Here is a 10,361-nt window from a genome sequence, read left to right on the forward strand (position 1 = left end):
ATTTCAAAGGCCACTTAGGAGCCGAGTTATGGGCAGGCGTGGCTAAGCCAAGAGGTCCAAAGGTGATCCTTGCAAGGGACTCCGGGGAGAATTCAGACACATGTTCTCACCGTCCAGGTGGTGTTGGCACAGTCACGTGAACTGTATGGTTAGTCCATCAGTAGGAGTCACATCACCAGCCTTGGGGAAGAGGTCTTGCAGTGGCACTGACTGGTACACCCGAGGCTCTGGCACTTGCACAACTGGGAATGGCAACCTCCGCAGGGCAATGCGATGCTGCCTTTTGGAACCAGTGTCCACATGCTGCTGGGGTGCACCTGGCGTTTCTCGAGCTCACAGGCTGATAACACAGCACATAGAACTTGCCAAGTTTTAAGTTAGAAGACAAGACACAGTGGCAAAAGCCAAGCTAAACCCCTGTATAGAAGCCAAAGTCACACTGAGCATCTCGAGTTCAAACAATTGGCTCTAGGAGATGGTAGGTGGGGTCAGTGCCAAGCTGGTAACTAGAAATACGCCAGGAACGAAGGTCTCCAGCAGCAACCACAGATGTTGGTTCTTGCCAAAAAGGAATACAGGAGTTGGGGGTGAATATGATCAAACTACATCGTGGGAAATGCTGAAAGGAATAATGAAAATATTTAAAAAAGAATGAATATGTCAAGTGTGTTTAATAGGTGAAGCAGTTTTGGAGGACTAACCTTCCTTGGGGAAGAATTGTCTTACTTTTTGGACCACGATTTCCTCTAAGGTTCTGTGTGATGAACACAATACCTAAAGCTTAAAGATTCAGGGGTCTACACAGATCTGGGGGGCAACCTGTCTGAGCCTCGCAGGGCTGTCTTGACTACACCTCCAGCAGTTTGAAGACATCCACCTTGGGAACACAGGCACATCTTTCCTCTTGACTTGGCTAAGAGCCCAATGTCCATCTTCTAAGAGCCCAAGTCTCTCTCAAAGCCCTGCTTTTCTCAACTCAGCCTCACTGAGTCTAAGTGGAAAATGTGAGGCCAGAACTGTGGAGACCGAGTTCTTAGGAGGCAACACTGGAAGTCTGCACTTCTGGGCATCTAGTCAGGTCTTCTTCAGTAACAGGAAAACAAAGCAAGAACACAGATCAAACCCTGCCTGCTTAAAAACACACAAAATCGGGTCAACAGAGCATCTCTAAGTAGGAATTTCCTGAGCTGGTCTATTCCGCCATCTTTTCTTAGGTGAGGCCAGTGTGGGACAGCTGTTCAGTCTCAGGAAGGAGGTCCCAAGGTCTGTGTTCTTGCAGGAAAGATCCTCTCAGGAGACACACTTCTCTGATGTGCAGGACAATACAGGAGAGGACTGTGTTCTGATCCCAGCTGCTGACAGACAAGGCCAGCAACCTGTTCCATGGAGATGGTACTGTATCCAGAAGGGGGATATAGATCACGCCTCTGAGGTCACTTCCACCTGTGCTGAGGACGGGGCCAGCTTCTTTGGACACAAGGGCAGGTGCTACAAAAATCTTGCCAAGTTCTTGGCAGGCAACATAGTTATCACCGAGGGATTTGTGGTAAAGGTGGAAGGGAAATGTTCTGTTAGATCTGGGCTGAGCATGTAGCTCAGATGTAGAACATGTGCTTAGCAGGTGCAAGACACTGGGTTCTACCCCAGCACCCTAAAACCCAAACCCAGTAAGTTAGATCAACAATATCAGCAGCGCACTCAACTAGGAAGGACTCTTAGTTTGAAGTAATCTTTGCCACATCCAAGGCCCAGCATCACCTGGGGGCTTGTGAGATACAAACTTCTGGGCCAGTGACCTGAATTCAATCACTGGCAGGAGAGAACCAATATCCGCAAGTTGTCTTCTGACCTACACACATGCAACCTGTCCCCTCCTCATCCCACCCAACCCAGGCCAATAATGTATTAAAAAGAGAAAAGGAAAAGAAATACAAACCGTGAGCTCCCCAGGCCTTCTGAACCCTAATACCCAGCTCCCCCGCTCTGCCCTGAGATACTCAGGGGCACTGGTACTCATCCAAGCTTGAGATGAGCTGAACATTCAACAAGACACTGCCTGGCCCTGATCAGCTGCATTCACCAGCCTGAGCCAGGGTGCCTTCAGGTTCCAGCCGCCAATCCTTCATTCCCATCAAGTCAGGCGTGGTAAAGAGACAGCATGCAGGTAGACGAAAGGGAGTCACCTCCACAGACAGAGGCTCTAAGATTCTATTGAGGCTTTAGGAAAACATCAAATGACTTTATTGTAAAACATCCACTATTTATTAACGGTTGTTCTTCTAAAAACACAAACATGAGAACTGAGCACCACATCCACAGTGACTCGCCCCTACGGCTGGGGAGACGCCAGGACAGAGGCGGTGGGGCTTTCCTTGCACCCCAAGTCTCAGCTTCCTCACTTACTCCAGGGCTCCAACTACCTGACAAGAGAAAGGAAACCACTAAAATCCCCAAGCACAGGAAGGTCACAATAACCGTAGGGCTACTGACGTTACTGCTGCACACTCCAGCCTGTAACTGCTCCCACTGACCTTTGCTGTCCTGACCGGCGAGCCCCAGCCTGGCTTCTACCTACTGCAGAGCACAAGCGTTAACATCGACATGCAGTGTCCGTGTTCAAGTATAAAAGTTTGTTCAGGACAGCCCAAAAGTCATGTAGTGCTTAAACCTCTGTAGTGTCTACTATGGTCAGACCCTTGGACAAGCTGGTCAAAGATGGCACAATGCATGAGCAAGTATGGACAACTGTCCCACCATCAAACTTGCTCTCCAACCAATATGGACACCACCCTAGTCAAGGCCAAAATCTTGACATCAGTAGTGACGTAGTTCAATAAAGTTATATTCGTATGAAACAGGAATCCATTTCATTTCTTCATTAAATGGAGTTTTCCAACGGTATCAGGCATATTCTAAAAAAAAAAAAAAAAAAAAAAAAAAAAAAAAAAAAAAAGATAATCATTCAAAATGGTACTTTTGGTAAGAGCCTATATTCATTAACTATATGTTCCTAAAAGAATTTACAATGAAATGGGAAAGATTTAAAACAAATGTTTACACGTACTTCATGATGGATCAAGGATCCCTCCCAAGAGGCACAAGACAGCCCTTCAACTGCCCACGTTCAAAAACCTAGGTCAACTGCCTCCTTACCCAATTTTACCTTCATGACCCACTAACAGCAGAACAAGGGGCCAGAACACACCCCCAGGGGTGTGATGATGGCAAGTGTAAGGTCTACTGCTCATACAATGGCTCCCCAAACCCAGTCCAGCATTCACCTCTGTATCTCCAGCTAATTTTCAAAGTTGAGATTAAATCCTAAACCTGAGACACTGAGAACAGAACTGCACGGTAATCCAGTGCAACATGGATTACCAATGTCTCACTTGGGAATGCTGCTGGACTTCATATGCAAATCACAAATGTTAACTGGTGGCGGGAGAGTCAAGTGCAAGCATTTCAGAGAAGATGACCTCCACACAAGTCCCCTGTGTAAACCAGTTGCCACCATGGTTGCTGATGAGCACACTTGCCAATATGGGACTGCGCTAGCACTGTGTTCCCCGAGATGGCTCACTGGGGTGAGGTCCACTCAGCGCTCTCTTCTGGCCGGTGTGAAACATGTCTAATTACGGCTTACCCTGTTTCTAAGCATCTCACACACTGACTAGCAGAGAGGAAAGATGGGGTGGGTACCAAACCTTAGGAAGCGTCTTGGGATGGCGCTGGAGGATCCTGGCTTTCAGGCTCTGGAGGGGGGGCTGGCAGGGCTTCTTTTTTCTGGGCTGCCAGGAACTCGTGAATTGCTCGCTCTATCTGTGGCCTGAAGATGTGGTTTAGTTTGGGGTCCACCACCTGAGAGATGATCCTGTCCACCCCTGCTTCCAGCATGCCTGACCTGTGGAGAGAAGCAAACCGGTGTTATTTAGCTCCCAAGTCCTCCTCTGCACCAGAAAGCCCCGAGTGCCATTCAAGAGCCCGCAAACATCCACTGTCCCTGGATTTAGACCATGGTCTTTCATGGGAGGGATCCCAGCGGCCTGCCACCCACCGTTCCTAATGCAGTCTCCACTTCACACAAAGGAACCAAACAGAGTTAAGCAGACTGCTCCAAAGGCCAGCACACGTGACAAACCATCAGAGCGGCCTGGCCACGGTGAAACTGCAATCAGTGTCAAAGGCAGCAGCAAGCCTATGTGCCTTGTTTTCTCAGCATTTCTTATGCATTTATGCTCAGCAGCCGGAACAGAAGCGGCTTCCTGCAGCTGTTACTCCATCCAGCACAAACCAGTGAGACACAGAAAGACTGGACATGCTACATGCAGCTGCTCAACCCAGGGCAGCTACTGACCCCTTCTTTTTGAGACCTCTGCACCAACAGAATTCACCTTGAGAAAGGGAGCAGGACTGGGCAGACTAAGAAACAGCAGGGGCAGCTTTAGATGCCACACTCCCTAGTGCTCAGAGCACTTTACGTGGGTGTTAATCTTCATTTGTAAGATTCTGAGTTCAGTGGTCATAAGCCACACAGTGAGTGCTATAGTGCTTGTCAGCAAAATCCTCTATTTTTAAAAACTTTTAAATTTCACAATCACTGTATAGTCCCAAGAAGTTGCAAGGAAATATACAAGCAGGCTCATACATCTTTAGCCAGCACCTCAGTGTTAGCGCCTTGCCTAACACTACACTACCAAACCAGGAATCTGGCACCAGTACAATCCAGACTGTGTTAGATGACCTGCACTCAAGAGTGTGTGTGTGTGTGTGTGTGTGTGTGTGTGTGTGTGTGTGTGTGTGTGTGTTAGTTACCCGGCCTACCTTGTGTTGCTGTGAAAAAATAACTGAGGTGGGGAAACTCATGTACAAAGAAGTATACTTGGCTCATGAATTCTAGTAGCTCCAAGCCCAAATAGCACAGTGCCAGCAGCGTCTGCTAAAGGTCCCTATCTGTATTACATCATGATGAGCATGCACATGCTGAGACCAGGCTGCCTGGAGAAACGCAGCTGAACTCACCCACTTTTTTCTTTCTTTCTCTGAGAGGTCTCACTGGGTAGCTGAGGCTGGTCTGGAACTCACTACATAACCAAGACTGCTTGGTTCTCCTGATCTTCCTGCCTCAGCCTCCTGAGTGCTGGGATGACAGGAGTGTGACAGGCCTGACATTTGACCCAACTCAACAACTGATTCTCAAAGAACTTATTCAGTGCCTCAAAGGTGAAGGAGCCATAACCTCAACACCTCCTACCAGCTCCTGCTACCAACACCAACTCACTGGGGATCAACTTCTACCATAGGAGCCTCTGGGTGTGCAGCACAACTTCACTACCTGAGCTGCTTAGGGTATGCACCAGCACAGCTAAATACCCAACAGCACCAAGAGAGCCCTGGCGCTCCAGCTTTCTCAATCAGCTCCCATCATGCCCTTGGTAGCTACCACTAGCCACACATCTCTGCACTGGTAGGAAATGTGGTCATTTTTCAGCCTTCCAAGACTTGCTTTTCTCACCACAGTTCCCTGATGCTTCTGTTTTCAGAGTACTGCTTCATAAGCTAAGCTTTTTTTTATTCAACAACTTAGTGGACTAAGAAGGGCCAAATAGCATGATAAATTTAATAGTTATATACATTTTGATTGGCTTTGAAAATTATAAATTTATAAACTCAAGTTTCATTTGCTTTTGGGATACCATCTTACAAGGACTCCAATTTGCACTAAGGCTCGTTAAGGAAGGGAATGGCTCAGTTGCCTTTAGCCTATTGGCTATGGGTGGGATAGGACCTCTGTTGGTCTTTTCTGTGTTGAACACACAGATTGCAAGCCCAGCGCCACTTTGAGATCTTTGGCAGCAGTTAACTCTGCAGCTCACACACGATTGAGCCTGTATGATAATTGAGTATTCAGAGTAATACCTGGGGGGCGCTCACCAACCTAAGACAGAGCACCTGTGTGGCCTGGGCAGGTGTCTCCATGACGGGTAAGGTGACCTGCTGACATCCCACGCAACCTAAGTCAGAAGCTCATTTTTTAGTAAAAGGGGGACCTGTAGGGCCCTGGCCCCCGTTTTGGGTAACTGTTGCCTTGCTTGCTGACCTTGACCTTGATATCCTCCCTATGCTAATTCCCTGCTGGGTTCCACCCTCCCAAACGCTTAAGGGAAGTTCCTTGTCTATGTATCCTGCATAATGGGCGTTAACAGCTTAGATGCAAGATTGTAAAACATCAGTAGCAAACTTCTGCCCTCCGGAGTTCTCCCATTGTGCTGTAAGCCTATATTTAAGACCTCCTCCCTCCTTCAATAAACGGCATTTGGTATTAAAAAGAATAATAATAAAAAAAGAAAGAGAGAAACCTTGTCTCAAAAAACCAAAAAAAAAAAAAGAAAAAAAAAAAAAAGATTGAGGCTGGAGAGATGGATAGCTCAGAGGCTAAGAGTACTGGCTGCTCTTCCAGAGGTCTTGAGTTCAACTCCCAGCAACCACATGGTGGCTCACAACCATCTGTAATGAGATCTGGTGCCCTCTTCTGGCATGAAGGCATACATGCAGGCAGAACACTGTATACATAATAAATATTAAATAAATAAATAAAGGGCCAAATATAAGTCCTGGTGTTAAAAGCCAAAATGGATTCTGAACAGATCAGAAAAAACTTACTTTGATGTGGGAGCCCACAAAGGTTTCCTAGTGAGATGTGAGCTTGCTTTACACAGCAGGGCTGCATTAGGGGATGGCTGGACCACATGCATAGTCACCAGATGTTTGGGATGGTCTGCATTTGGCTGTGCTGGGGGAGGTATTTTGCCTCACCCCTTGGCATTCCTTTACAAAGCCCTTTAGTAGAGACAGAAGGGGCTGGTGGGCCTTCCGAGGCTATCCTATGTTTCTCTCTCTCTCTCTCTCTCTCTCTCTCTCTCTCTCTCTCTCTCTCTCTATATATATATATATATATATATATATATATATATATATATATATATATATATCCTTCTAGCCACAAACACCTCATTTCTCCCTCCCCTTGGAATCCATGACCCACCCCCAGTGTGCCAGTGACAATGAGGCCACTCATGTGATTCACTATAGCACCTTCTCTAGCAAAGGTTCAGTTTGTTTCTGTAAAGGACAATGTCTTACAGGACATCTCTCTGAAAACTGTCACCACACTTTAGCAGCCGTGGTCACGGAACACACAGAACTCACATGCCTGTGAGAACAAAGGTGAAGCCCTGCTGGCCCACACCCAAACACTGGCATCTTGGCACAAAACTCACTCTCACATTCAGATTACACTGAAAGCTTCCAAGAACCAAGTCTCACACTCTGGAAGACCTTCCAGAGTGACCACTGAATGTGCACACCCAGGAGGCCCCCAGAGCCAGCGGCAGGTGCCCCAGGGCTCTGCTCATCTTCCCCTTGATGCATCGGACAGTAGATGGCTACAGAGCCCCATCGACCAGGAGGCCCGTGAGAGGTCAGTCTGTGCAGCAGCATGCTGGGACAGTCACCAGTTCTTCACGGCTTTACTTACTGAACCACGCTCTGCCTCAGCCCATTCCGCAACTGGTTCTTGTTCATTGCAGGATTCCATTCCTGTTTGTCCAGATGTGTTGACACAAAATTATCCACTTTCTGCCTCAGGTTCTGGTAAGCTGGCTAAGACATTCAGAAGAGACCATGTTATTGTATGTGAGTTATGTTGGTGTATCGAAGTTGTGGAAGGAGCTATTCAAACACTGCTCTTCACAGAAACACATTTCTCATTTAAACACACTTCCACCTGACCTCAGTACTCACACCGCAGTACAGAAGCTAGGAATCCACAGCCAGCAGGGTGCCTGCCTTGCAGTGGCCTAACACAGTGCAGGGCGTTACCTATATAAACCAATCTACTCTTAAAGAAACTCCAGGTGGGAAGGGCTTATTAGTATTATTCTGCCCTCATTTACACATTAGGCTTTCGGGCTTTGAAGAGTAAACAAAGGTACCTTCCAGTGCAATGTGGCCAAGGGCAGATGCAGGCTGTTTCTGTGAAGGAACTGGTTCTAGATCAAGCTGACTTTACAGGAGTCACCTGACTTCTGAATTTCAGTAATTTCCATTCATAAAATGCAAACATTCCTGCTTGCTTGACTCATAGTGGGTGTTCTCAGCGGTACACCAAGGAAAGGTCCCTCCAAATGAAAGGGCCACCCAAACCTCAGCAAGAGTAACAATTAATGCCAAGGGAGTTCTGTGATGAGTTTCCAGGCAAAGCTGTGACCCTCAAAGGAGCCTGGGGTACTTACTCTAATTGCTCCTACAAGCTTGAAACAGGACTAGGAGTACAAGGAACACATGGTTCTGAGAGCCCAACCTCCTGCCTCTCTCCTACTGAAGGCAGATACACCTCCTCACCCCATCCATGCTGAGTGCTGTGTCTCCAGAACTGAACTGAAGTTGTGCTGTCAGGCATGGCTCTGGGCCCTGGATGGGAACATGTAGTGGGAAGGATGGCCTACCTGTGCAGTCTGTGGCCTAAGATGTATATATGTAGGGCACACCTATAGCACAAGCCCGGGTAGCCTGCAGCTGACAGCCAAGCCACAGTTGAGGCCTATCTAGACCAGCTGGCGTTGGTGACATGCAGCCCTAACAGCTGTGGAGCAACCACTACCCTGGGGAGCCCTCTCAGTCAGTTAAAAAGACCCCTAACTCCACCACCTTAGTCTTGGCAAGCTCGATTTGTAAAGGGAAAAGGAATGTTCTCACCCTTAACACACATTCCAAACTACTTTTCCAAGTAAGGCGAACTAGTATTTTTACCGGATAGACTGGCTTTTGCACTGGGTCTAACACAGGCGTCAACTCCCTTTAAATTAAAGGATACAAAAGAAGGGTGCTGACTCTACACCTTATCCCAGTTTGGCGGAATACAAGTCTGCAAATCATTCCTCTGGGGAAAGGGAATAATTATTGCCGAGTCGTCCGATCCATTCCGTGCTTAAAATCACCTCCCTAGTAGCGAATAGAAAATGGGTACCGCTTCTTAAAGCACTCTGCCTTTCCTGACTGTTCTAAAATACGAGTTTCTTTGGTATGGTGAAGGGTTTATGTGTGCAACCGTAAAGCAATCTCCGAGTTCAGAAAGGCGACTGGACTAAAAATCACGGCTGGTAAGGAAGGGCGTGAGTAGTGCTCAGGTGTGCACCACTCAGAAGGCGCCCCGCGTCCCGGAGGCTCCCGAGCTGCCTTTTGTTTTACTCCCGGCTCCCGCACGTCAAAACAGCGGGGTGCACCGCCTCGCCCCCCACGGCCCGGGTACCTTGGTGTCCACGTCGGCCAGGCAGTCCCGGCGGAAGCTGTCGAACAGGCCGCGACTCTTGAGCTGCTCCACTATGAGAGCGATGAGTTGCGGGTCTCCCGGAGGCAGCGAAGCGGGGTTGACAGGGCCCCCTGCACCACTAGAGCCCGCAGCCGGTCCCGAGGCCTGGCCCGCCGCGCCTGCTCCCGCACCGTCCGCCATGGCCGCGCCCCGCGCCCGCGCCGGGCCCCGCGCTCGGTTGCTCCTCCGGGAGCCGCGGGCCGCGCTGCGCAGACACGGAGGGCCCCACGGAGGCGGCGGCGACGGAGGCGGCAGGGTGGGAGGCGGCGGGGCCCACGACGCTACCCGCTCGCAGCTCTGCTGGCGCTCGTCTAATGGCGTCACCGGGGGCCTTTGCATTGTGGGACGGTTGGTTTCCTGGAGCCATCGCTCAAGTTCTTATAGACTGGGTCTGGCCGTTGAAAACTACAACTCCCGGCAGACGATTGGGTCGCTCGCGCTAGTTCGCGGGGCAGCATGGGAATTGTAGTCTCAAGCCTTAGTATTGGCTTGAACTCAATAGGACCCGCATCCTTCCCAAATCAGACAGCCCCACAGAGCAGTGAGCAATCACTGTAAAGCTGATTGGAAGATTACGAGTCTACACTTTAAAGACTGTGATTCAATAGCTCTGTTTCCATGTCTGGCAGCCTGTGCTTTTGACGTGCACTCAACTCCCATGACCTCCTTGAACAATATGATCTGGAAAATTTGGTTAACAATGGATTGATCATATTTCTTTTTCCAACAAAAATAATTTTACATATTTTGTACTGAATTCCCCGCTGTTGCCACTGTTAGAAATAAGTTTGGGATTGCAAGGAGAGACCATCACTCCAACTGAAGTGCCTGTACAAGGAAAATGACTATGTATCAAGAGGGTGTGCTGGGGTGGACTGGTCAGGGGAGCAGCCACACCTAGACCGGAGATGCATTTGGTTTTTATTCTAAGGAAGGTGGTGGCTATGTCTTTTCCCCATTGGCTGGGGCCCCACCTCACAAACTTATTCAGTTG

At 48.7% G+C, this 10,361-nt stretch overlaps 1 protein-coding gene across 1 annotated transcript; it reads right to left on the bottom strand.

Moving 5' to 3' along the window:
- Window positions 1–2,239: 2,239 nt before the first annotated feature.
- Bod1 (biorientation of chromosomes in cell division 1) lies at window positions 2,240–9,721 on the bottom strand. Its single transcript, XM_059270250.1, has 4 exons — window positions 9,308–9,721; window positions 7,535–7,659; window positions 3,705–3,901; window positions 2,240–2,912 (listed from the first exon to the last, which is right to left on the bottom strand). Exons 1-3 carry the CDS (start codon window positions 9,704–9,706, stop codon window positions 3,706–3,708), a joined length of 720 nt encoding a protein of 239 aa, XP_059126233.1. The 5' UTR covers window positions 9,707–9,721; the 3' UTR covers window positions 2,240–2,912; window position 3,705.
- Window positions 9,722–10,361: the final 640 nt, after the last annotated feature.

The sequence above is a fragment of the Peromyscus eremicus genome, chromosome 8a (genome assembly GCF_949786415.1).
Source record: "Peromyscus eremicus chromosome 8a, PerEre_H2_v1, whole genome shotgun sequence".
NCBI lineage: Eukaryota > Metazoa > Chordata > Mammalia > Rodentia > Cricetidae > Peromyscus > Peromyscus eremicus.